The sequence below is a fragment of the Onychostruthus taczanowskii genome, unplaced genomic scaffold, assembly GCF_017590055.1.
Source record: "Onychostruthus taczanowskii isolate IOZ18803 unplaced genomic scaffold, ASM1759005v1 scaffold34, whole genome shotgun sequence".
In the NCBI taxonomy this organism is placed as follows: Eukaryota; Metazoa; Chordata; class Aves; order Passeriformes; family Passeridae; genus Onychostruthus; species Onychostruthus taczanowskii.
Genome location: NW_024500794.1, coordinates 7512943 through 7540498, shown reverse-complemented (window position 1 = coordinate 7540498; position 27556 = coordinate 7512943). Strand labels below are relative to the sequence as shown.

General features: G+C 42.7%; 1 protein-coding gene across 1 annotated transcript; it reads left to right on the top strand.

Moving 5' to 3' along the window:
* The first annotated feature begins 416 nt into the window (after positions 1-416).
* CD96 (CD96 molecule) lies at positions 417-27556 on the top strand. The gene is given in 12 exon segments (XM_041410801.1): positions 417-474; positions 3395-3471; positions 3474-3546; positions 3549-3824; positions 14024-14062; positions 15944-16021; positions 16382-16558; positions 17733-17786; positions 19598-19642; positions 20519-20593; positions 26310-26433; positions 27445-27556. Coding segments are annotated over 12 exon segments (1188 nt in total).

Sequence of the window (27556 nt, the reverse complement as noted above, 5' to 3'; positions counted from 1 at the left end):
TTGGAAGAGACCTTCAAGAACAATTCCAACAACTAACCTGGCATCACCATAATCACCCCTAAACCATATCCCCAGAAATTAAATATTCAAACTTAGGTACCTGGCATATTTTTGAGAGTGTAAACTGGTAAACTACTTACTCTGAGTTAATCTGAAAAGACAAAGGAAAAAATAATTGTTTTCAACATGGGCTAAAATGTAGGTAATGTTTTTGTCTTAAAGGTTTCACAAGATTTACCTATTTTTTCAGTCTGGCAGGAAACAGAGGCTTTTGGTTTAATGAAGCATTTCTTTGAAGTCATGCTGAGTGACTGTGCTGCACGTCTGCCTGTCTGCATGCGGCAGGTCACTTCAACTTGCTTTTCTGAGAGAGCACCAAGACAGCTACATATTCACCAGAACTTCATCAAGTGAAGATGAAAGCAAGGTGGCTTTTCTCTCTCTTTTGTTTGCTCTCAGTGCCCAGTGTCACAGGTAAGAGTGTCAGGGTACACTTTGACTCAGTTTATGATGGTGGGTGGTGAGGGGCAGGCTGGGATTAGTGGGTCTCACTAGGGTGAGCTGTAGCTACTGGTGATGATTTTCTATTTCCTGACAACTTTCTGATAACCCTAGTTATAATGTGCAGCTAGTAAGGAATAAATGCCTTGTGCTGAGCAGATTACTTAATTCAATATGCCTAACCTGCTGGAATAATCACTGGGATGAGCTCCTTACAACACTGTGTGCTCCTCTCAAATGGGCCAAAAGGAAAACAGCTTTCAAGGGAAAAATAAAAAAGCACCTCTCTGTCTCTGTCTTACATACCCATGTATGCAGAGAGGAAGAATTGAAACACTTCAAGGCAGGAGTAAATGGTACAGGTATAACCCCTTAAACAGATTCTTCCCTTCCTCTTCTCCACCTAGCCCCATGTGCTAACATCTAGAGAAACAAGTTTGTCATTCAAGCAAAACACTCACAAAAGCTGACTAAGGAGGGCTGCACTTTTTTTCCCTTAAATTTAAGGGCATTTAAACCAAAAGCAATCTGAGGAAAACCAAGAAAAAATATGTTCACAAATCCCCACTCCCGCTCCCTAAAATTCTGACCATGATAAATGCAGGAATACTTGTTGCCAGCTAGGAACAACAATTTTGTAGGATACACAATTTTCCAGTTAAGAAGGGAAAAACTGGATGTATTTCACTAGCATGGAAGGATGCATCTCACAACCTGGCATAGGCTAGTTTTTTTTGCTACATCACTGAGGCAAACTTTCTTAAAATAAAAATAATTCATACATATATTCATAGAAAATAGAAAATCTCAAGTGCAAAGAAAGGAATAGAAACCTCACAGCATGCACATGTAAGAAAGAAATAGCAAATACAGAAAGATAGGAATTGGAGGGTTTTTTTCCTCTGAGATTAAATCCTCACTGAAGTCACTCAAAGGTGAAAGTCGAGGCCTCTATGCCCTTTGTGGAGATCAGACACTTAAATGTCTGGGAGCTACTCTAAGAAATTTCAGCTGGAGCACAGGTATGCATTAATGGACACTATTTGATTTTGAAAAATAAAGTTGACATAAAATGAGATTACTTATATTGAGATGCTAGCAAAAAGTTAAGAACAATTTTGCACAAAATGTTTTCAGTTAAAATAATCTACTGTGCTAGGCTACTAAGAAATAATGCAAATCAAAATGTTGTTTCTACATATATAACTTTTTCAACTTAATATAAGTTACTCAAGTGGTTCTTCATAGGCATTCTTTATATGATCCTTAGACCTAAGGCAGCATGAATTTGAGAGAAAAAATGCTGTGTATCTTTTGCTTGATAGTCTGATTGCAAGATTCCTAATTGCTTTTCCCTTAACTTTTACTGATGCAAAACTTGTGGTGAAATCAGAGAACATTTCCTATAATAAGCTCCTTGGACTGACAAAAATAGTTTTAGTAATTTTTCTCACAGAAAAAGGCTGTGAGACTTGTCATTCAGGCTTATTTTTATTTGCCCTCTTACATCATCACATCTTTTAGAATAAAAGATGAGCAGAAGACGTGCAGCAATAAAACAGCAGAGATTAATGTTGGCCGTGGCAATTGAGTAGCTTTGTTCTCCACACATCTAGTCTCCAAGTGTCCAGGTCACCCTTCAGTGCACAGATACCAAATCAGAGCCAGCTCTGTGAGGATGTGTCACACTGCCTTTGTGCCTTCTCTCCATCAAGCCAGAGCTGAGGGTACACAGAGTCCCTGCCTGGCTCCTTCCTGGCTGAGCTGGGGGAGTGTGGGGCACACTGCAGCCCCACTGAGGATGCTTGAGCCCTGGCAGGGGCACCCTGGTTCAGGTGCCCCAGAGCCGTGTACCACACAGCAGAGCCAGTGTCAAAGCAAGGGAATTGGTACCTGGCTTTTTCAAGGAAAGAAAGTGAGCAGTGGGCACTTGCAGCTGGCAGGACTGCAGGGCAAATTCCCAAAGCAAATATATGGGGATGTTATAATACACAGGAAGGATGATAAAATGGAATGTAAAAGGGGGGCAACAAGTCTGTACCTAAGGACAACTGCACGACTGATTGTTTTTGTGGACCTGGACGTTCTTTTGGAAAAGGGACTTTTTATGTATGGCTCTATGAAAATGATTGATTATTCATCTCACTGCAACAACCCCCTCCATAAATTCTTCATCTCCTTGAGTTTGTCAGTGCCCTGCATTCAGGGGTTTGGGGACTGCCGGACTCTTACTTAGAGGAGGGAGAAAGGGATATAAATCAATTCTACTACAACATCAGCTAAACCAAGTGATACAGGCTCCTGCTGAATGCCCCTTCATTTCATCGACCCATTACTCCTTTATATGGCACACTAAGGACTGCCACCTGCTTTATGAAATTAATAGAGGAAGAAAACACACACACCAGAGCAGCGCACTTTGACACTGAGACAGACACTGGTTTAGGACATGCAGGAGCTCTTTAATAACACGGAGAACAGCTTTCTCTGCTGAACCCACAAAGGCAGTGGGCAGGAGGGTGGTGCAGGGAATTAGCCAGCAGGGATAGCACGTTTGTTCTTGCAAAAAGAACTGGGGAATAACTGTGTCCAGCTTCTGCATTATTTATATTACTTGAAAGATTTTCATTTTCACAGAGGCCCTCAGAGCTCTCATTTCTCTCCAAGAAGTGTGACAGGATCTCCCTTGCCTCTTCCAGACACACATGCATTTGCTCTCCCATTTTTCTCTCTGCAGTCTGCACTGGTAGAGATTTGCTGGGAAGCCTGTGGTTAGAGTTGTAGGGCCTTTGCAGTTGTCTGTGGCTAAGGCACCAAATCACGTCAAAGATGGATTAGGAAAAGCTTTGTTTAAACATTACTTGCACTGAAGATGATCCTGTTTGTTTTTAAGGCCAGACTGCAGATGTCATTACCCAGATAGAAGTGGTCCATGGTCTGCCAGGTACTGACATGACCCTGGTGTTATGTTCTTGTTCCCAAAACCGCACAGCACCCACATCATACAGACACAGTGGTCCGAGACTGACAGCAGCCCCTCTACCAAAAAGCTGTATATCACCCCATCTATGGCACCCATTACTTTGGGTTTTCTGAGGCTCCTTACAACTTTTCAGTGTCCTTCAGCACAAGGATGTGCTGCAGTGGGGACAACACAGGGTCCTTGTGTTCCACCAATCCAAATGTCACATCTGAATGCAATTGGTGGATGCTGCATCTGGAAAATATTACTGTGTCACTTACTGGGCAATACAAATGCACTTTTGCTACTTATCCATATGGGACAAAGGCCACAAAAATTCAACTTGCTGTCAAGGCAGAAGGTAAGTGATTGCAAGGTAAGAGATTTTGCTGTTTCCTAATGAGGTGGGGGAAGATGTCAGGATAAATGGTAGTGATGGTGACTTTTTTGGGATTCACAGTAGTGGCACTGAATGTTGCTTTTACAGTTTCCTATTTACCAGGCACCCTTTAGCTCTTTTATCCAACTCATGATTAGGAAACCTTAATTGTTTGGTGGAATAAAAAGTTCAATAGTAAAGTAAAAAAAGGTGGTGAGGTGGGCAGTTTCTGCATTTTCATTTTGGATAAACATTGTGGAGGAGACTGGATGAGCAGCTTAGGATATGGTGGGACTAAGGATGTTGGATCTTCAAATCATGGGCTGCTGCTGCTGTGGGCGTGCAGCACTGGGCACCAGGAAGAGAAAACACCCTTGGCTGATTGAGACTGAGGGCTGGCATCTGCAGAGCCTGCTCGGTGTTAGCTCCATGGAAGGATGAGTGTCCCCACTGATACCTTGTGAAGGCTGACCTAGGACAGAGGCTAGACAGAGTTAAAGAATAAAGTAGGTATTTATTAAAAGGCCTCAACAAGGTGCCAAGAAACACTTTGGGAAGTACAAGAGCCCAGACAGGGCTACAGCAAAGATGAGCCCAAAATGGTCACAAAGTGGACGACCAGTCACGAGGTCTCACATTTTTGTAAGTTTTGGTCCATTTGCATATTCAAGTTAATTGTCCAATTATAACTTTAGGTTATGAAGTCCCATCCTTCTTGTTTTTCTCTCTTCAGTCCATATTGTTTATGCTTTTGGGCCTGAAACTAGTATTGGTTGTCCTTAGTCCCAAGCTAGAAAAGGAATTATTTTGTCTACCTACTCTGTGAAGAGAGTTTACCAAGCCTTAATATGAAGTTCAGAACTATACAATAAAGCAGCACAGAATCTGTAAAATCTAAAAGTTAAAACTTAAGGCATCACCACCACCCCCAAAAATACACTGGAGCAAAGTGGGGAATTGTGTAGGAGAATCATAGGAATGGAGATTTGGCTGCTTCTGTCAGGCAAAAGGAAGCTGGAAAGCAGCATGACTGCTCTCGGTAAGTAAGCCTCAGGGGAGAGTGTAAACTCCAGGGAGGATATTTAAATTATTCTGTTAAAGGAACAAATTTATTTAAATCAGATGAGAATGGATTTGACAACAAATTAAAAAACAGTGGCAGCTGTCAGTGTAGCAACTTTGGGAACAGCTATTTAGTGTCAGCAGTGAGGGCAAAAGCCCAAACTGCTGTGAAGATGGAACTTGGCATGGATGTTGAGCAAGCCTGTTGTTGTGCACATGGGGAACTGGATTTGATGACCTCATAAACCTCTTTCTGACCCAGGTTTCTGCTAACAACTCAAGAAGGATTAAAATAAACAGCAAACCTGGCACTGTTTCAGTTCAGAACAGCAAGGCCAATGTGCTCACTCTGCTTGTAGACACCGCGGACATTCAAGAGTTAGGAGTAGGGTGGGTGCAGGTTATTTTAGGGGTATTTTGATGTGCTCCCACTGCCCTTTTCCCTACATCACAAGGCCAGACTGGTAGCCCTCATGCTGGACCATGTTGCTCCTGTAGCAAGAGGAGGTCCTACGCAAGACTCATACTCAGGGATGTTTAACACTGATGGCCCCTGCATGGCAGTGACTCCAATAATTTTGGTGCTCTTATCCTGGAGACATATCTGGGGCAACCCTGCGGTAGCTGCCTGCCCTGATGAACTTGCAGAGGCAAAGTGAGAGCCAGCACCTCTGCCCAGCTCACAGAGGAGGGGTGTGTTTAAACAGTACACGCCGAATAATTGTGCCAAAGCTGATGCTGCCACTCTGCCCGCTGTATGAGTGTGTGTTGTCGTAGGCTGCCCTTTTGGAACTTCCTTGTGCTCCACAGGGCAGAGGGATCAAAGGGAGCGCCGTGAGGTACAAACCATGCTGGTAGCCCTGTGAAACCCTCCCATGCTTCTGTTCTTCATGCAAAGTTTCTCTGTCTCTTTCTTAGTACAGTAACTGAGCTAATCAGCCATTGCTTCTCTTCTTTTGCTCTTCAATGATACAGACATGTTCAATGCTGTTATTGCTGTCTGCAGCTTGGGCAGCCCTTGTTCATATCGGCATCATTCTGCCTTTTTTCAGTAACTACAAGAGGTAGCAAGCTGTGCTACTGATGACTGCTTGCTAGAGAGAACTAAAAAATTGAGTTTGCCTCCTTTTGCAGGTTTGTGTTTTAAGGTAACCAGATCTTTTGCAATGAGCCACTCTGACTCAAAAGAAGCCAAAAAACCTTAATCCAGCCTATGAGTGAGTGGGATGGATAAAGGTGACAGTCTATGATGAAGTACAGTTTTTATTTACATCAAAGGGAAGTGAATCCAGATGCAGTCAACCTGTAAAAAGTTCACAGAGCAGCAGGTCTTCATAGGACAGACAGACAGTCACAGAGGACTCTAGCCAACAGGCTCTTGATGGATATTGGAGTCAGAGATGGGAGGGGGAAGCCAGCAGCTGGGATATGTGACTGTGAGAGTAGGCAGAAGCTGTTCCCAGACTGAACTCTGGGATGACTGCTCATCTGTTGTACTGTGCACAGCACTTTTGCATGGTGGTTTGTCACAGCAAAATCTTCTGTACAGTTTTGTTCCTGGAGAAACTATAGATTTACTTGCTTTGTCCTTTCATTATCCTCTCCGCACTACCCAGCTCTGTTAGGGCTTCTGTGCTCTCTGTCCTGCTGCTAGAGCTGGCTCCCCAGGTCCCTCACTCTCGGGGACAGTGGAGGGAAGCTGCTTCTGCTGCTGGCTCTCCCGGGCACAGCTCAGGGCACTGCCTTTCTTCACATCTTTGTGGCACAGGCTGATGCTGGCACCATTGCTCTGTGCTTGGGTGCCAGGTACAAAGGAAGTTTCAGTCACCAGAAAGTCCCCTCTGACAAGTAACATGGCAGTCTGGGACAGCTGGATATTTTCACTCCCCTCAAGATAAGAAATAAATTGAATACATACCTGTTCTATCTCAACATGCAAGCCCGAGCTACCAGGGGAGAAGAGCTGAGGAGATTCCTTGTGCTGAGTGCTGATGCCTTGCCTCCAAGGAAGGCAGGTCTGAGGGCAAAGAAGGATGGCAGGATGTGCCACATCCCTGCTGCCCTGTGGCCAAGGGCCAGAGAGGTCTGTGCTGACCATGGCACTCAGAGCATCTCCCACCCATCACCACTGCTCTTCCTGCATAAATACACACATGCACAGTCACAGACCCAACATCTGGATCACAGCAGTGCACTCTTCACTGCACCACTCTGGCCAGCCTCCACAGCTGGATGGAGCCCTGGATTGAGAATGGGTAGGGTAGGAGGTGGTGAAATGGCTTTTGAAATGGATAAGAAAGGCAAGAGTGACAGGTTTTGTGGTAGTGGGCAGGCTGGAGAATAACAAAAGGAGCACTTACACTGAAAAACAGGGTTAGTCTTAACCTAACTGACATGCTGAATAGCTTGCTTAGTGAAAAGAAGGTCTCTGAAGATATCTTCAGAGAAAAGGAAATAGAGGTGCACAAAATTGATGTGAAGGTTTATTGCCACAGAAAAAAAGAATTGTAGATAAAAATTGTAGCTTCCAATTATTCTCAGCTCCTAAAGGAGACATCGTGATCCTGGAGTTAAAAAAAGCTTTTTTAAGAATTGCCAAAAAGTTCTGGTAATGCTGTGAATTGAGTCATGAAACTGTAACTAGAATCAGATGCAGGGCTTTCACTTTAAAAATGTGTCTAGGTGTAATGGTTGAAAATTACAGTTCCCTTCTAAACCAAAAAGTGCCTGTTCCTTGAATAGAAGACTAGTCAGCATTGGTTGTCAAAGCACAATGAACATCATGTTTCTAATTTTCCTTCTTCTGTTTTGTTGTTGTTGTTCCAATGATAAAAGAGGAAAGGCACTACCTGAAGAAAGTGTGGTTAAAGCAGAGTTTACAAATTCCATGCCTTGAGGACAAGACCTCAGAAAATTTGTCCACTTATCCTTTGAAATGGTTAGTGGTAAGTATTTTTCATCTCAGATATAAAGTTCAGAAAGAACTACAGGGTATTTTTGTAGATTGAAATGAAAATGTTCTACTTCAATGTGTCCTGCCTGCAGAATCTGCTAAAAAACTTATCAGTCATATTGGACTATGATAATAAAGGGGGAAAGTATAACCATAGATACATTGCAAATAATAGCTGTTAAAGAAGCAAAGAGGAAAATTTCCATCTTAATTGCTTTGAATTTTTCAGGAGCACATACTGAGCAGGTCTAGGGAAAATGGCTAATATGACAAAACTAAAATATTTCTTGTATTGGATTTCCAGCGAGTTTTTCTGTAGTGAAGCTTTAGTATCTGAAAAATACCTGGTTACTGTGTAGGACAGTGAGATATCAGGCTGCTTTGACACAGAAAAGAAAGGTACTGGCAAATGTATTTGGTTTTGTGAACCGCTGTGTCACAGACACTGCTGAAGACATGCAAACCCAGTTATCAAGCTAACCACATGAAAAACTGTTTTTAAGCAATTTTCTGTCAGATACGAAGCTTGCTGTATTTTTGTACTTTGTCTCACTTTCTGGATAAATATTTATATGCATGTTTTAATGCAACCTTTTAGTATTCATTTCAGTGTGTAGAGACAAGTATCAGTGAGCAGTGTCCTTGAGTTTTCCCTGTACATTTATATATGTCGTCACTGAGAAGCTGTAACTGTTGAGGATTTCCTTAAAGGTGATTTTCAAATAGTTTAGGTTTTTAAACTTTCTGTCGTGGTTCATTGTCTATTCAGATCTCCCTTCTACAGGTCATTCTTAATATTAAAATTTTAAATCTTTTTGTAGGGAACACCCTTACCTTTACTACATCAGTTTTGCTGGTTCACTCTACAAGGTAGCAGAGGAAAGGGTTAAAAAAAACCCCAAAGATCAGCACACTTATGTATGTGGGTTGCCACGCATCGTACAGAGTAAAACTTGCAAATATGTACTGAGGAACAGATGTCCAGGACACTCTGGCTGTACTTGTAACCAAGGGTGGCTGCCACACAGACAATAGGAGAGATAAATTTTAGTTATTATTATCAGGGTTTTCTACTTAAAATTCTAAAAGAGCAAAGTTTTCCTTGAAATTTCAGTTACATTTAATATGTATGGGATGTTCAGCATAATTTAAAGACTGGTGCAGTGAGAAAGCAACTCTGTTGCTCTCTCTGCAGGATACAGAGATCAGAACTCACAAGACACAGCTATTTATTCCATATTTTATTGTCAAGATGACAACTGCTCTTGGTGTTGAATTTCTGAGAGAATATATTTGGAAAAAAAACCCCAGATGTTTCAAATGTCCACTTACTGCTACACAATATGCAAGGGAAGCTTTTCATAGTGGGAATAGAGCTGGTTTACAAAAATATTTCTCTGTGTGTGTGTCTGAACTTCACAATTTTGTTGGTTTTTCTGTACACAGGATGAAAATGGGAGGAAAGAGGAAATTGTGACCAAGGAGCCCTCTTGTCCTGCTGTGTACAGGAACAGCAGGATGCTGTATGGGCAGGCAGTCCTCCTGGGTTTGAGCAATGACCTAAAGGTTTTCCCCACCAAAATCACTGATGATGGCAGAGTCTTTTCCTGCTACGTGCTGTACCACCCAGAGAGAGTCCAGAAAAGCAGCATCACTGTGAGAGTATTTGGTAAGGGGTTTATGCCAACCGCCTTTCCCTTGGAAAGGTGACACTCCTGCCTAGTTCTGAAGTCAATAACTTTTCACAGATACTGAGTTTTCTTTAAATGTAAACATATTCACCTTGTCATTTTTTTCAGCTGCAATGACATAAAATGTCATTGTAAATGGTAGTAAACCCTGGAGTTCTTAGAAGAATTTGAGTCCCTTCCTTCAGTTTCTGGCAAGAAAAAATAGTAGATTCATATATGCACGCTGTGATGCACATGGCAATAATCTACCCTGATGTGTAGGCTTATATTGGGATTCTGTGGGCTACAGGGAAGCACAGTGGTCATCAAGATCTTCATGTCCCAATGACCATGCTGTCTGTGGTCAGGAAATCATGGCCATAATTTAGTAAACAGTTTGGGACTACAGTTGTAGCAAAATCACATCCTCAAAGGCGTGTGACATTCAACTGCTGACAAAATGAGGAAATGAGGGTCCTGGTGGGGGTCTCAAATTGGCCAAGAGTGGCAGAGCCTGTGTACTGCAAACATGTGGGCTGGCATTTCATTTTGTAAGCCTTCCCCATCTTTAGTTGCTTGCCTTGCTCCATTTCAAGTGGCTTATCACTAAAAATCAGAAAATTGCTATCCACTTGAAAACCAGGCTTTCTTTTCTCTTTAGAGATCAGTTGGTCAGGAAAACATATTTCCAAAGCTTTGAAAGTAAATGAGTGTTATACACTGGGCCTGTGTTTAGGCCCTTGACTGTAGCTGATTGTCCAAGGAAGCCCACAGCTTGTGGATGGCATGGCCATTCAAGGCTGATGCTCTGAATTCAAAGACAAGTTCAACAGGGAGCAGCTGAAAAAAAGCAAAATGTGTCTGAGGCTGTTGGTCACTGAGGTAAAAGAAATAAAAATAGACGTTAATGATCTGAAACCTCCTCTTGTGTTCGCATGATTCAGACACTTTTTGAAATCAACACGTCTCAAATACCAACAGTGTCACCTGGGTAATCGTTAAAGGACACTAATATACTTGAACTCTCTCTTCCATCACTGCTGATGCTCTTGCCTGGATTTGTGTATCTCTTACTAAGAGGTTGTTTTATTTAGCTTTTTCTCTGAATTACTGAGAGATACGTGCTTAGCTATGCATGAACCTACATCAAAGTATCAGTACAGGAGGGTAGAGAGGCAAACTAGAGAAAGCAGCTGTGGCCCTTGGTGGTGAACAGTCTGCATTTCCCAGTAAGTGCTGGCTGGCTTTGGACCAGGGTGCTGTGCCACCAGCCTCTCTCGCAGGGGTCCCAAGGGCAGAGCTGGCTCCACTCCCTGACAGCCTTGAGATTTGCAGTGGGTACTGAGGAAAGTCTCTTAGACCTCAGCTAAGTAAAGTCCACCACTCAGAGGAAATGTGCTCCTAGCCCTTTCATGTCTGAATTTTGCAGGTGAAATAACTATTTTGCATCTTGTCTCACACTTTCCTGTTACCATTTGCTGAAGTCATGCCACTTTTGATTGCACCATCCCAGCCTTTCTCCATGTACTCCCTTGTGCCCCGAGCCAGCCACATCCCTGCACAGCACTGGCAGAGACACTGCCCAGGATAATCCAGCATTCTCTAGTTGACATGTGGGGACAAAGATCTCTTTCAGATGGCAGCCCCTCTCTTGTTCCTTGTGCTGACCAGAGAATAAAGAAATGAATATTTGTGTTCTGGCAGTTAGATGCAGCCTCACATGGGTGGGACAGAACCTGAAGACAGTATATGCATACAAAGTCAACAGCACCTTATGTTGGTTGTATCTGTCTTTCTGGCCATTAGCAAGGGCACAGCTAGGGAAGAAGCCCAGTGGAAACCTGGGGAGGTTTTCCCATCTTGGCAAGCCAGCATCACCCCTGTCACCCAAACACTCATGCAATTGAACCCCTCAGGCTGGGTGGCTTAAAAGTAGGGCAGGGAGGGCAGGCAGCTATCGCAGCACAGAGCTGGAAGGGACAGGAGGAGGAGGAGAAGGCGCCTGTGGGAAACTCCTCATGCAGGATCCCTCTGGAAAATACTTCAGGCAGGGCTAAACACAGCAGAGGCAGGCCAAGTCTGAGGAGTGCCAAATAGTTTTCCCTCACAGCTGCTTGAGGTGGCCCAATGGGGCTGAGAATTGGACTGGAGAGGATGGAGAAGGCATGAAAAGATCGCTCAAGGAAATTGAGAGTCTTGGCATGTTGGGTAAAAACAGACATTCAATCAAGATAGCTTTTTTTAAGAGGGTGCTTTTGGATTTAAATACTTTAAAATATTTCTCTTCTAGAATAGAGTTCTTTTAGATACAAGTTGCTGTGAAAAGGTATGGCCTTTTCACATCCAACTTTGCCAAATATTGATTTCTCCTTTTTGGTGTAGGAGTGTGCCCCCTGTTGACAGAGTGACAAAATTATGCTTTGTCCCCCTAAAAAGGAAAGAAGCCCAGAAGTTTCTCTCATCGATTAGGTAAAAAGCCACCTCATTGGACCCCAGGGACTTCACCTCAAACTGAAGGGCAGCTAACTGGATAGAAGCCAAAAAGTCCCGCCTGACCAATTGGGTAGAAAAATAAGAGAACAAAGGAACCAGGGGCTTTTGTGAAGTGTTTTTACCAGGAGCAGATCTCTTGCATCTGTCTCAGTTTTTTCTGGTTGTTATTTTGCCTTTTATTAAACCTTTTTGTTTCCAACACTGCAACAGAAGACATCCTGCTTATTTTATGCCTCCAACGGTAGCTGAGCTATCTTGGGTGCATTATATTCCTCCGAGAGCTTATAAGACCCGGCTTGAGGAAGAAAATGTAATATTTTGTAAGAGTAAAAGCTCAACAGCAGAAACTGCTGAACTAAATATTGAATTTCTGCTAGATCCAAACATTGGTAAATATCCTAGCAAGACAAATTAATGTCAAAGTGTTAACAGGGGCTGAGATGTTAATTGGAAAAGATCTATTAGACCTTTCAGAGCTATGCATGAAAGCTGCCTGCCAGAACAGCTACCCAGCAAACACATCTGAGAAAGCAGAGGACGGCCCTCAATACAGGTGTGGCAAAGCATACCCATTCTCATGAAAAAGACAAAAGGAAGAGCATGCACTAGACCAGACATCATTTAGCCTCCCAGCCAACTTCTGCAGCAATTAGAGGATCCAGTTTACCAGACTTTTCCCTGCATCCGAAAAAGTCTGTCTGTCTTCTGCCAGCTCCACTACCACCTGTACAGTTTTGGCAAAGAAGAAAGAATGAAATCTTAGGACACTCATTTCCTGATAGGAAGAACTATAACCCCTGCCCCACCCCACCCTCCAAAAAAGCAGAAAAATTCAAAACCCAGAAGAGATTAAAAAAACAGGAAATTCCACTAAAAAAAAAGTACCATAAGTCCAGAAAACCAGAAGGCCGTGATAACTCAATGTAAGTCATGCCCAGGCAGAATCCATCAGTAACATCAGGCAGAAAAACGGAAATTTAAAATTAAGTCAGGAGAGTCCTTGGTGGATTGGCTGTTTAAAAGAGGGAAACTTAGATAGTTCACCTCAGGGGGGATTGTAATTAACTGAGGTAGTCCTATACCAATTAACAGGGAAAGAAAAATAGAAAATTATTTTAATGGTGGAGATTAAAGTGGGGTTTAGATTGGAAAGATAAAGAATTTTGGACCTCCTAAGTAATTCAGGGAGAGAACTTGTTTCCAATCCAGTTTCAGGGCTCAGAAAGGGCCAGAAGCCAAATTTATCTGAGGCTCTTGAGGTTTGTTATACATTAACACAGTTTCAATAGTCCTTACTTAACAAGTCAGCCAATGTTGCTCCAAACCAGGCATCCCAATGGCTAATTTGGAAATGTAGTTTAGAGAGGCTTAGGGTACCTGATAGCTTTACTTTATACAATCAGCTGTGCTCAGAACCAAAATGCTGCAAAAACCAGAAGAAAACAGTTTTTTGTTTCATGTGGGTGTGGTCATCAGTGCCCTGCTGCTCTGCTGTGAGGGCGAGCTCTGGGCTTCCTGGCAAGGCAAGAGGCATCTGTGGGGACACTGTCACACGTCTGTCCAGGCAACAGCATCTGGGTAGCTGACATCCAAAATCAATCAGCATTTGGGGGCTGACTAAAGCCTTTGGAGATACCTTTGTCAAGCACACAGAGGAACCAGGAACTGGGATTTCATGGGGCTTGGGAAAGGTGGCTCTGCTGCTGGAGCTGTGAGTGCAGGATGGTTTCAGTTTGTTTCCCCAGCAAAGCCACCCAAGCCTAGTTGAGGTAGGCGGTGAAATGCATCCTGGATCCTGTGGCAATAGCTGGTGATACAGTCTTGTAAACCACTTCCTTGACCTCAAATTGCAGCTGTAAACACTTTTATCTTGCTTGATGTGTGGCTGGAGGTAGGATTTAATTTCCACTCTTCTTACAATAGAAGGGTGTTAAGTATTATTAGAAGCTGTTACTGTGATCTGCAGTGTCCATTTCACTAATGCATTTATGTTTGCTTTCCAGCTTACCCTGAGATCTTCATCAGCCATCACCTCACAGAAGGTGTGCAATTTTGGAGCAAAGAGCGTTGCCTGTGACTGCCACCATGCCACCCCAGCAAGGCCAGGCAAGCTGAGCTGAATCAGGCACAGGAGGCATCCTCCAAACTGACAGAGCTCACAGGGCAGCAGGCAAGGCATTGAGTTACCACGAGGTGCTCGCGCCCTTTCCTCTGAGCCACTGCCACCTCCACAGCAGTGAGCACAAACCAGGGACTTCTAAGGACTCCTCTGCTGTGTGGGCCTCTGTTTCAGTTTTGGTAATAGCAAAACCTAAAAGCCTGCTGAATTGCACTGGCTTTGTATAAAACATATTTATGGCCCATATGACTGATTAGTAAGCCTCTCTGGCTATTAGGTATGGTGCTTTGCTTCCTGTTCCATCTCTCCAAGTTAAACCTTTTGAGCTGCAAGTAAATTTCAAATCAAGAAGGTTTTCCTTGGAAACAGAGCTTGTGGGCAGGCAGAACCTTGTACTATCCATAACCACCCACTTCACACAATCCATGAGTCAGTTGGTTCTGAAAACTGGTATAATTTTCCTGGTGACCTATTTCTGGGTGTGGTGTTGGACATTGCAGGCTTTTGTCTGCACTGTCCTGTTGAACAGAGCAAGGGGTTCCTGCTCTCACAGGACTGTGAAATGGAAACTCCCCCGAGAGCCTCTGTCTGTTCTTCACTTCCAAACAAATGCCGACTTCTTTACTTCTCTTTTTTGCCTTTTTTGCAGGGCTTAAATCTAGTGAGGATATCAGATTTCTGTTTCTTCATAGGAAGGATTGATAAAGTATTATGATATAAAAGTGCCTGAAAAATAAGGGAATAATGAAGAGGAAAATAGGAGAAAGCAATTACACTACAAGCTCAGGTGCTGTTTACCATGGCAGGGAAAGAGTTTCAGCTGGATAGTTTCAGTCTTCGTACTGAATGATTGACTTCTGCTGGCTTCAATACATCAAGCTTGCTTCCAACTTAATGTGGGAACCACTTTCTTTGAATGAGGGAGCAAGAGAGGTTTGTGCTGCATGAGTAGCACATGCTTTTTTCTTCTCTTGAAATGAACAAGGCCATTTCTCTCATAAAAGTGTTTAGTACTTAATAGCGTCATAACCTGCTAAATAAACATACTTGGGAATGTCCGGGCAGCATGAGGATGAGACCTCTCACCCTTCTAGAGCCCAACCCTTCACCTAGCCTTGACTTTGAGGTCCTGCCCATCTATTGTTTGCTGAGAAATTAAACAGAGCACAAACACAGATCTTTGGAACAATTGGCATAGAACCAGGACTACTGCATCTAAAGCATCTACTTTGATTTCTGGAAATGGCATACATATTCTGTCTGCTACAAAGGTATCATATTCAACATATCATTGGGCTAGGCAGTCTTTTTCATAGGAATTGTCTCTTTATCTGCCTAATGAAGAAAGGATTTACATGACAATCAGAAAGTGTCTTATTCTCATCACACACACTGTGCCCATTACCAGTTCCAGTGTTTTTCCATGTAAGTGTTTGTCACTGGGAGCAGGAGAGTGGGCACAGGAGAGTGGGGGTCACTCTACATCTCTCCAGCCACAGCACAGGACTGGAGGGAGTTGGAGTCCTGACACCCAGGGCAACAGGGCTGACCCTGGGCTCTCATTCAACAGTGTCTGCAATCAGAAAAATGAGAGGAGGGGGCAAGAAACACAATAAGGAGAAAGCAAGTGCTTCCTTCCAGAGCAGGACTGGGAGTAAGCAAGCACTGTTTGTGCAGGAGTTTGGAAGCTGGCAGCCAGAAGGGAAATGTCAGAGGCTCACCTAACATACATACATATATATCTCTGTGTGTGTGTGTATGTAACCTAACAACTGCCTTGTGCTGCCCCACAGCCTCATGTGAGCTGTCGTGAGGAAGGCATCTCCTAAGCCAAGCCCCCTGTGGTACATGGACAGAGTGAGCCTGACAGAGCAGCCTGCAGGTAAAGCAACCTGTCCACAGAGAAACAGCACAGCTGCAGGAGTGCTGCCCAGGGAAAGCCATGACTCTTATCCACTTCTGCCCCAGGGAAACTGTAGGTGTCTATGTGGCTGAAGGGGAGAGCACAGGCCTCCTCAAAGGAAACAGCTGGCAAAACGCTGTGACCAGAGTCCCATGCCAGGGATGGGAACTATGGTTTGGCATGACCACACCATTCTTGCCAAATCTTTGACAGTGTCTCAGCAAAGAAACCTGTGGCTATATCAGCCTGCTTTCCAGTACTAATATTTTGCACAGCTCTGACTTAGAGTTTGGAGTGTAACAAGAGGGTCTTTTCTTTTTTTTTTTTTCTGTCCCAAAGAAATTTCTGTGGTACAAGAAGACTTGCAAGACAGTGAAGGTTTCTATGCATTGAGATTAACACTGATGCTGCAAGGGACCCATAAGACACATAAAAAATTCTTATGTGTGTGTCTGTTTCCCTTCCCGGAAAATGAAACACAGAATATTTCATCTGAAGAAATATTTGTTTCCTTCGGTAGGTTTTTCTTAGATAAGACACTTCTAAAATGTTAAGAACACCAAACACATGTATTCTCTTGTTATTTAAAATACTGAAGAAATGCCAATAGTATAAAAGCTTTATTGTACAAGTTCATCAAGCAGTTTGAACTCTCTGGCAGGTTTTTTGGCTGAAATCTTTGCTCAAACCTCTGAATGAGCTAAGAAACTTCTGCACAAGCAGAAGACACTTATTTTTTTAACCAGAATCTTGCTGTACTTCCCATACCCAAAGATACTCTTAACACAGCCACATGGCACCATTGAGCTGTTATAATTATGTGTTTCTCATGGAGCACTCGTGGCTGAGAAATCAAATCCTCAGACTCAGGGCTATGTTATACACCTTCAGTAAAACATGCAAAAGGCTGCACCTCTAAGGATAGTGAAGAAACTCCTTTATAATCTCTATTGTAAGATTTAGCTACATGATTAGGGAAGTGGGGAGAAATATTGTCCTGCTTTTTTGGTAAAAGCAGGAGACTCGGCAGTACAGTTTTCAGCACTTCTGATGATGCAGGGTGACTGGTGAGAAGGGCAGACAGATTTCCTTTAGCACCCCCTTGTGCATGTCTCCTCTTAGGTGCAAATGCATATTTATACCTTTTCTTTTTTTTTTAAATTATGCGTGCTCCCTAGTGCACACAGAAAACAACTGAGCTGCTGACCCCTTAGCAGCATCTAGGGATACATCACCTACCATGGCAACTATTTGCAGCTCGGCTGAGTTCTCTTGTGGCTGTGTATACTCCTATTGATATGTTTTTCCACAAAGTAAGACTGCAGCAAAAGGCACAGCTTACTCCTCTGGAAACATAGCTTCAGAAGGGAGGGAGATAAATTGTAACTTTTTCTCAAAAATTACTTATTTCCCCCAATTTGCTGTTTTCTAGAAAATTTATTCATATCAAAGAGCTGTCAGTCAAAGCAGTCTGTGTTCTTGCCTGCAGGCTATGCTAATGCTAAGATAGATCCACTGTGTATAAAAATGTTAAAGTATTTAGATGTGACAGAAAGGAAAGAATTACATTAATTCTCAGCCATCCCTTCTGCAAAGGTGCACAATATGACACAAGCCCAAACTAAATTTTCAGCCTTTATAACTACTTTTAAGAACTGCATTAATCTTTCTCTTTTTTCTCCCATGACAGACAATAAGTCTAATGAAGCCTCAGCTGAAGTTTTTACTACCACGGTTTCAGATGGTAGGATAAATTAGAGAATAAAATAACTTCGGTTGTGTTTGAGGTGTGTTTATAAAGTCCTAAAGCTGTTGTAGCATTTACTACTCTAAATGGGTAGTAAGGAACCCCTTTCTGCAGCTTTGACTTCACAGAAAATACTATAAACCAATATTTTGGTGATGTAATCTATTATAATTAAGACCAAGCATAATTAAACTCCATCCTTGAGAGGCATTTAATGTTATTTCTGATGCTTCAGCTGGCATCTGAATATAGCTCTTTCAGTACTGAACTAGTAAGTAAAAATAACAGCCCTGCTAATGGCTCTACCTTCTGTTTAAGCACAGAGCCAAGATCCTCAACATTTTTGCCATGTTAAAGAACTGATATAATGTTTCTTAATTTGTGTAAATTTGGTAAATCCCTGCTCTTCCCCTGCAAGTTTGTCTTATTATCAGCTTATTGCAGACAGATAAATGTTCCCTCCGCACCTCAGCTGAATCCCTTTGGAAACATCTCTCCTGGAGCAGTTTGCTTTCCTCTGCTCTGCATGGGAGGCAGCATGTAGCAGGGGGTTACATGAGTTTGTCAGAGAAATGCTGTAAGTAGATGGCATGGAAAAAAGTACGGGTTTTGTGAGAAACTTCAGCACGTGCAGGTTGCAGCAGGCCCTGGGGACTCAGCCAATACCCCACTGGGTATCAGCCAATACCCCACAGAAAACCATCCCAGATATTGGGGGGCCCTGAGAGAGGGATTATTTTTCCTCTGCTGGCCTCTGCAGGATGAAGTCAAAGGAAGCCTAGCAGCTCACATCAGGCCACCACCCTGCTCTCTCTTGCAGGCTCTGCAGAACCCTCTGGGAGCCAGGCACATCTCAAAGAGCCTCACTGCTCTGGTTTTTAGACCTGTTGCATTTTTGGTAAGGAGTCCTTTATGTCAGCCAGCTACTGTGAAATCCCTGTTAGTGCAGGCAGGCCTAAGCTGAAATGCAAATGAAAGAGCAGCAGTCACAGGAGGTACAAGTGTTAGCACAGAAGAGCAGCTGCAGGGTGGATGGTCACCTGCCTGTGCTAAGATCCAGTCTGCAGTGCCACTCAGTGCCCTCCACACGTGCCTGACGAGACAGAGGTACTTTCTGGCTGCCTTCTCAGATATAGTTTTCTAATGAAATGTGTGAGCTTTAATAGATCAGTTCCTTCATGGACCTCTTTGAGGGGGACATTATCCATCCTCCTGGCCCACTCAGGAAGTACTTTGCCTCTCCTGCTGGGAAAAAATAGGAAAGAAAACAGACATCTAGGTCTGCTTGGGCAGGATGCTGTTTCTGCTGAGCTTGCCTGTGTGGTTAACAGTTTTTAATTAGAAGGAATAATGCATCCTCCTCTTCTCTGAGGACTCAGTGAGCATGTTTCAGTGCAGAGTGTCTCTGAAATTTCTCCTCAGAGTTGCAGCGTCTGAAGTGCCTCATGTACATGAAACTGTGTAGGTGCCACCACCAAGTCATAAATGTTGTTTCAGCATCTGTGCTAATATGGTGCACCTCTTTGTATGGAATAAACCCATGTGATTCATTTCTGGTTTTGAAGTTGAGGTACCAAGGGCTCCAAAGTTTTTTCCCCAAAACCTTTGTTTCTCTAGGGATTTCTCAGCACATTTACGTCAGATATTTCATGTTTCCTTCTGGACTACTTGTCTGAGTTGCACATGGAAAGATTATTTGGAATTTAGGTGCAATACACTTTCTTGCTCCTGAACCTTTCAATCATCCACTTTCCTAAAGCAGAATAAACACCTTTCTCATGCTGAATGTTTACTTTGATTTGTTATAGACTTCGGTAATTCAACACTTACATCAGCTGTCATGACAGCCTCAGGTAAGGGGGCAAATATTACTTATTCAATATATGTAGGATCTCTACTTTACCACTGCCTAAATGTCATGCACCAGAGTCAGAGGTGTGAGAGGCAAAGGTCAATATGCGCTGGTGCTGACAGCACCAATGTGCTGCTGCTTGGGAACTTGTGAGCTGTGAGGTTACCCAAGCAGACATCTGACAGAAATCTTGCTAAAACTGCCATGTTAGGACAGCATGTTAAATGGCATGCTGAATATTATATATCATTCTTACGTATTTTTGTAAAATTGAATTATTTGCCAATAAAACGGTAAATAAATTTGTCCTATTGTGACAGAGAGGTGCATATGATAGAAAAGTTAAAGCCATCACTTTTCCTTGACCCAACAGCAGGGCATCATTCCCATTCATTAATTATATAATTAACTCTGTATTACCAGAACATGGATATGGATAATTATGTAGAATTACCTTCAGCAATTGAGAGGAAAACTCACAAGAGCAGGTGATCTCCTGGGCTGATGTGGCTGTGGCCTGTTGTCACGGATGATTTCTGGCAAGGCCCTGGCTTAGCTGGGGAGCACCACATTCAAGCCCACGATCCACCCCAGAGCAGTCAAACCAAACCTTGTGTACAGAAGCACAAATAAGCAATGCCTGCAGCCAGCCAGCAGGAAAGGGTCAGCATCGATAACATCAGCTGCCTTGCAAGTGCCCACTGGAGTTGTGCTTTGAGCATTTAGCCTTAGCTCCCACAGCAGGATTTCTGCTGCTCAGTCTGCATTTACCCAGCAGCTACTGCAAGCTCTTTGATCTAGGTTGTTTTGTGATTTATTAACATTATTTTCTGAAGAACCTATTGACTAAGTGTGATACCATGTTAATTGTCTTTAGAGCACCAGTCGACATCTGTGGCCTCTCTGGATTTCACAAGTTCAGAAAATTTGACTCCTGCTTCCACAACACAAGGTAATCAATTGAATCAAACTGTTTTCTCTATTGCTTCAACATTGTAATAGAAAAACATATAAACACAATAACTATCTTTTTTTTTTTTTGAAGCAAGAAATTTAATGTCATTGAAGTTCTTTTCCTAGTGCTTTACACACTAACCACTGTCAGTGTAACCACCGTTCAGGAATAAATATATGAGAAAATACTGTCTTGGTTTTATCTTTTTTAATGCTCTGTTTAGGATACATTCATTAATTTTGGCAACTGAACAGACATTGAGTATTATTAACGTTTACAAAAAGTTAATTATTAGTTAAATTATTTAGTTAAATATCATGCCTAAATAGAACACTGGAGGAAGACACTAAACACAAGGCTTTGGCCTTCCCTAAAGAGTGCTCTTTGGGAGCTGAATCACTCAACGTAAAGCCCAGGAGCTTGCAAAGGCTTGACTGAGATATGCCAAGGCAGGAACACAGATTGCAGCAGTGCTGAAATGAAAGGTTGCTTCTTCTCAAACTGCCTTCCCCATCCCCAAAACAGAGACACTTGCCTGGCTGAAAGCAGAACAGCAAAGTTGCTTGCCAAGTGGACTGAAAGCTCTGGCATCTCAACAAAAAAAACTCACAACAAAGGCTATAAATAAACAATGTGAAGAGAGAGGGTTTATCCTCACTGAATTATACATTTTCCTTGGTTGAGGTGGTACGAGGTCACACTTGTAATGTAAGGTGGATCTGAGCCATTTTTCTTCTGCAAGTAGCCCGGGAAGCAATTGCCTTTTAACCAGTGGTCCCAAGAAGTGCCTGTTATGGTATGACAGCCCTGGGTTAGCACTTCTCTCTGGCTCACTGCTGGTCCTCACACTGGTACCACCAGTGTGCTCAAGATCAGCTTCTTGAGCAAATCCTCTGGGTTGCAGTCAGGACAAGACACCAAGCCCAAGCCTTCTGCTTTAGTCTACAGAAGTCCAGGTTTGGTTCAGTTCCTGTTATTTTGCAAGTGAAAATCTAAGAGACAGCTGAGAATGGATATGAGAGAAGAGCGCGCATATATAGGCAAGAGGAGGAAGAGGGGAAGCAAAACCAAGGCTGCTAAAACTGTAGCCTGGTTGTGCTTAGTTTCTACAACTGCTCCATCACTGAGCCAGAGATGCTTTGAGTGATCAGTTACAGCTGCAGCTCACCTCCGCAGGTTTGTTCACATGGCTTGATATTTTTCCAAAATGAGACAGTTGTTAAGAAATATGGTTTCTTTTTAGTAAATGTGAAATAGTTCTCTTGGGAAAATGAAGGCCTACATGCTAGCCACCATCTGTCTGTGTTTGAATATCAGATAAATACTTAGCTGAGCCCTAGAAATCTTTGCACTTAAAAAAATGCTTAAAGGAAGATGTCAAATAAGTTGGTATTTGGCATCAGACATTACAGGTGTGACTCTTGTACTCTAACTTTTTCAAAACTTCCTTTTGGTAGTTGGGAAAACAGTTCTATTTCACTGGAGTGCTGACATCCTGTCTAAATTCTGATTTATGTATGTTTGTTCATTGCTCTACTGGTTTCAGGTCAAAACCAGCCAGTGCACTCAAGCTCCTGAGGTTTGCCTGAAACTAAGCTGAAATATAAAAATGCTTCAAATGTTTTGTCTAAGTTTATTTTCCTATCTCAGTAAAACTCCTCTTCAGTTTCTAGCTTTCAAAGCAGACACAGCATTGGGTAATGCCTGTCTGAGGGAAGCCAGCATCTTGAGTGGTGGGCTACACCTGTTTGACCTCATTAGTCAGAAAACAGGGAAGAAAGAGGGGGGAAATGAAAAACAAATTATATGGTTCTCTACAGCAATTTTTACAAGCCTTTGTGCTTTTCAGCAGGAGTGCTAATTTCTACTGCAGAGGCAAAAGGCTACACCAGTGCCACAGCATCCAGCGAGACTTTGACAGCAGCACGTGAGTACACAACTCATCTTCTTTGCTTCACAGGAGTTATGTAGCCAAACTGCAAATGTGGCACCAGTCTAGTGAATGTTGGGTTGCAAACCTACATTAATCTGGAGCATCTTGCAAAACCCACAGCAGCAGGTCCTCAATTTGTGATGCCTTCTCTCAGAGCATTAGTTCTGTGGTGCTTATTTTCAGCTGCTAGTTGAGAGTCACCACATTACCTTGCAAAAATTATTACTAAGCATGGAAAAGTTGTCTCTGAGCAGAGGCCAAAGTCATGTGGAGTAACGTGTACCAGATTTTCAATACTTCACAGAAGCAATTTCCCTGTTGAGTTCCACCGAGTTAGAAGATAAAGACTTGGGTTTCCAAGCTGCCAAGGACTTGCAGCAGCAAAAGAGGAATGAAAAAACATTTCAGTATCCCCGTTTCGTTAGACATATTTCTTTTCATAATATTACAATTGAGATAGTTGCTAGGCAAATGTAGTGAATGCTGAAGGTAGTTTATGGATGAAATAAATTGCCAGAGAAGCTAAATAAAATTGCAGAGCAGCAGTGAAATAATGAGATAATGTGGAGTAATAATGGCTGGCAAATAGAACATTGAAAGACAGCCTCATTAAAGATCAATAAATCAATAAAAAACCCCTAGGGTGAACATTTTTTCACTAGTCTTTCCCTTTAGAAAATCTCTGCTCAGCAGTATAAAGCCCAAAGTGACTTGCTTTTTTAACATCTTGGTTTGCCTTTGTGATTTTGGAACAGCCAGAACCTGTCCTTTTGTATTTCCATGGGAGTTGTCTTTTGGCTGAAGCACAAATGTAGCAGCTGCTTTCCATTTTGTGAACGTATTTTTGGTAGCACCCACAACGATGCATTTATACCAGAACCTTCTGACAGCTTCTAATGCTTCATTATTCTGCTCTTGCACAGCTTGCTGGTTGCATTTTTTTCTAAAAGCATGCTGAATTACTCTACTATTTGCAGGGGATAGTCTGTGTTGCTCCACACATCCCCATATCCCTGCCACTGCTTCCCTACACCTGTGCCTGCCTGAACACCAGCTAAGATATAACAGCCTTGAAGGGTCCTTGGTCCAGCAGCTGTAGTTGAGGGCAGTTTCGGAGCACACAGGCACCAGTGAGTCTGCTGAGGCACACACATGTATCCCTGTGCCCTCCCAGGGCCACTGGGCTCCTACAACAGTGATTACCATTATCATTGTGGTCTTGGGATGCTCTAACATAAGGCATTATGTAAATAAGAATAAATAGTGCTCATCAATGTGCTGTATAAAGCAACTGCTATAGGATCTCTAAGTGTATATCCTTTTTTTTTTTTTTGCATATAACTTTGTAAAATGCCATGCATTTTACAAATGTGAGATGTGTCATACCTATTCACATAAAATCAAACACCTAATAAGCAAGTAGGAAAAAACCGAATTAATATCCAAAAATCTCAGTGAATTTTTAGAGTGCCCTAAAACTGGACTGATTTTCATACATCTTTTTTTTTTTGACATATATATACACACACATACACACACACACACACACACACACAGATACACATGCACACATACTCTTGAACTCTCATTTTCAGTCAAAGCCAGCAAGCATCTCACACTAAAGAGATTTTCTTGGTTCTTGGTCTGGTTAGTTATGTACTTCATTTAAATCTGGGTTTTTCTCTTGGATTTATAAATCAGCAGTTATATCAGGTTCTTCTGTTGTTTAATTTGTTGTGTGCATCAGAGAAAGTCAAAGAGTCCAAAACAACCACAGTAGAGCCTAATGAAGTAGTCATGTACAGGCTTGCAAGATAACTGAAGGTCATTATTTCTTTTTGTATAAATTTGAATGATTCCACCACTGAATCCCCACATCAGAAGTGCCATGGGAGCTCTGGAAATGCTGTGCCATTGTCTAGTTGTGTATTTGACTATTATTTCAGAAGCTGCAAATGCAGAGATGGCTAGAAAAAACAGAAATGTGTCCTTATGGATCACTGATCTTAAGCATCAGTGGGAAAAAACTGTCTATAAACAGATGAGAGATGATTTTTGTGGTTCAAACAGTACTTGACAGAGGAGACTGAGGTTTTGCTCAGTCATGACAAAGGCAGACTCTTTTAAGTTGCTGCTAAGCCACTTAATGTCTTTATGTTTCTTATTACCATCAAAGAAATAAAAAGCTTATAATTCTCCCAGACAGCTCTACTGCTCAAAGGTGCCAAGCTGCCTCAATGCTGGCTTGCTGGAACATCTTAACTAACTCTCTCTTTCTTTCTCCTTTCTTTCTTTCTTTCTTTCTTTCTTTCTTTCTTTCTTTCTTTCTTTCTTTCTTTCTTTCTTTTCTTTTCTTTCTTTCTTTTTCTTCTCCCTCTTTCCCCTCCCCTTCCCTTCCCTTCTTATAATATTTCATTTGATAAAAGCACTTTTTTTTTTTTTAATCCAACACCAGGTCATAGGCCAAAAATGTAGGCATCTTGCCCAGAAAATTTTTACACCCTGATCCTGGAAATTTCTGGCTTTGGAATTTTCAGCTGGGTGAATAACAGAAGGTTCAAAACAAACTTTCATTTTTAAAAAATGAAGTTAAGTTACTAAAAATGTTCTGTGCCCATATCTTTATAGGTAACCTATCCTACAACATCACAGACCAGACAATTTCAGTTACCAGAGGAAAAGTTTTCTTTCCTACCAGCAGCCTGCTGAACAGTACTGGTAAGACACTATCCTACAAATCCTCTTCTTTCAGCATGCCACTACAGAAGCACGAAACCTGGAGGATCATGTACATTTGATCAGGGGATTCCAAAATAAGGGAAAACAGATGAAAAGAGGAGTCACAGCTGCTGTATCCTCATATTACAGGTTGTCACAGGCATTTGGCATTCCAGCCTTCTCCCCCTATCTGCAAGCAAAATTCTAGTGCACGCTTTCTTCCAGCAACAGAATTTGGCCAGTGATACTCTTGTGCCCCAAGGCAAGCTCCTGGCTCATGCAGCATGGTGGACTGGCCACAGCACTGGTTGCCATGGTGGGTAAGACCCAGCCTGGGCAACACACCAGTGTGGCCAGCCTTGCACAGGGTGGTGACACTGAGGTGTAGCACCCATGGATCTCTCTGGCACCCAGGCCACTGCTGCACCCTCTGGCAGCTGGAGGAGGACTGTGCTCCTTCTCTCCTTCTTCTCCATACCCAGGACCTGAGGTCACCTCTGTCAGCATCCCCAAGGGTGGCTGTGCAGAAGGGGGAAGGGGAGGGATATCCTAGCACTGCAGTGGGGAAAGGCAGCTTGAGTGGGACTGGGATGCTGTGCTGCTGACAAGAGCTCACCTCAAAAGGCAGCTGAGCCCTTGGCCAGACGCTTTGGCCGGGTCTGGTGTCTGGTGTCAGTGAAAAATAAACCACTGGGAGGAGGGCTGGGGTGGGCAGGTGTGCCTGTCTGCACTGTGACATGCAGCTTCTTGCAGAGCAGCTCACAGGGGAACAGAGAAAGCCAATGGGTTTTGGATGAAATGCTCTCTGGCCTGTGCCTAAATAATCTTGTCCAGTGAGCCAGTGGGTGGCTGAAATCAGCTCACACACCCAGTCAGAACAAAAGTGAGCTAAGTCCATACATCAAAGCTGCGATTCTCGGAGTTTGGGATCCTCAGCCTGGTGATGAGGGGCTGCACTGACAGCAGTGCTGTGCAGGGCAGGGAGCAGCGAGCCCCAGGCATCAAGCCCCGATTTCCCTCCTCTGTGAGGACCTTCAGATGAGCTCTATGTGTCCTTTACAGGTGACAGGAGGAACACCAAAGCCAGTCACTTCCTCTGGCCAACAGTCGTGGCTGTCCTGCTCCTCTTCTGCAGCGCTCTGGTACCTTTAGGCGTCAGGAAATGGTGTCAGTACCAGGCAGAGATGTGAGTACCAGTGATGGAGCCACAGGGGTGGCACAGAGAGCCGCACCAACTCTAACCCAGCTGTTTGGATTTACACCTTTTCATTTGAGACGACGCATTGCACACAAAGCCTTTAAGTACACAGATCACTAATGCCATTTTTCTCTTACAGCAGTATGTAAAGTAGAATGTTCTCAGTCCTTTCATGTGTTCTGTGGGTTATCTTTAAAATAAACTTTTAAGAAAAGAGCTGCAGTGCAGCTTCAGGGTGTAAGGGAAAAATAACAGTCAGTTTTTGTCCCCAGAGTCCCCCATTTCTATTAGCCTCCCTGCCAGCTGCTTTTGCTCTCTCATTTTCTATGGTTACTTGAGGACATGTTTTAATGAAATTGTACTTCTAGGGCAGCTCTATTTGAGTTTTGAATAATATATGTGAAAGTAGGCTACCTGAAACTCAATCCCAGTCAAAGAAGCATTGAGTATGCAATTATTACCAAAGTTTGATTCCCTACTAAAACACTCCAAGATCTACTGGTAAAAGCAATATCTAAGAGACAATTATTTTAAATCTTACTAATTATTAAAATACTCAAAAAATCATAGTTATAATTAATCACCTATGATTCTAGAAAAACCTCTTAAAACTCAACTGCAAATCCTGTATATCAAAGATAAAACCAGGAAATTTTTTAAACTAATTTGAGGTGGGATCTTTATTTATAAATTGATCCCAAAAAAAGTTACGAGTCTTTAAATATACTTTCAGAGAGCAGTGAGAGCAAAAAGCCCATGTTTGGCTCTTTTAAAACATGAATGAAATAAAACTGTGAGGTGGGAGCTAAGAAAGCCAAATGAATAGCAGGAGGTGTGCTGGGGTTATAAAACAGACTCAGGGAAGTTGCAGTATGTAAGAGCTAATGTCAGGTGCCTCTTATAATGACTTAGTGCCAATCCACCTCCTCCTGTGAACCTTTTACAACTGCCTTTTATGCTACTTTTGTGTGATAGTGCATTTTTGCTCTTCTGTTTCAGTATGATGAACAGACCTCCATCTTTCAAGCCACTGCCACCTCCAATAAAGTACACCTCCATGGCAGAGTGTGATGGGACTCCCCTATCCTGCCACAAACTGGAAAGCCTGTAA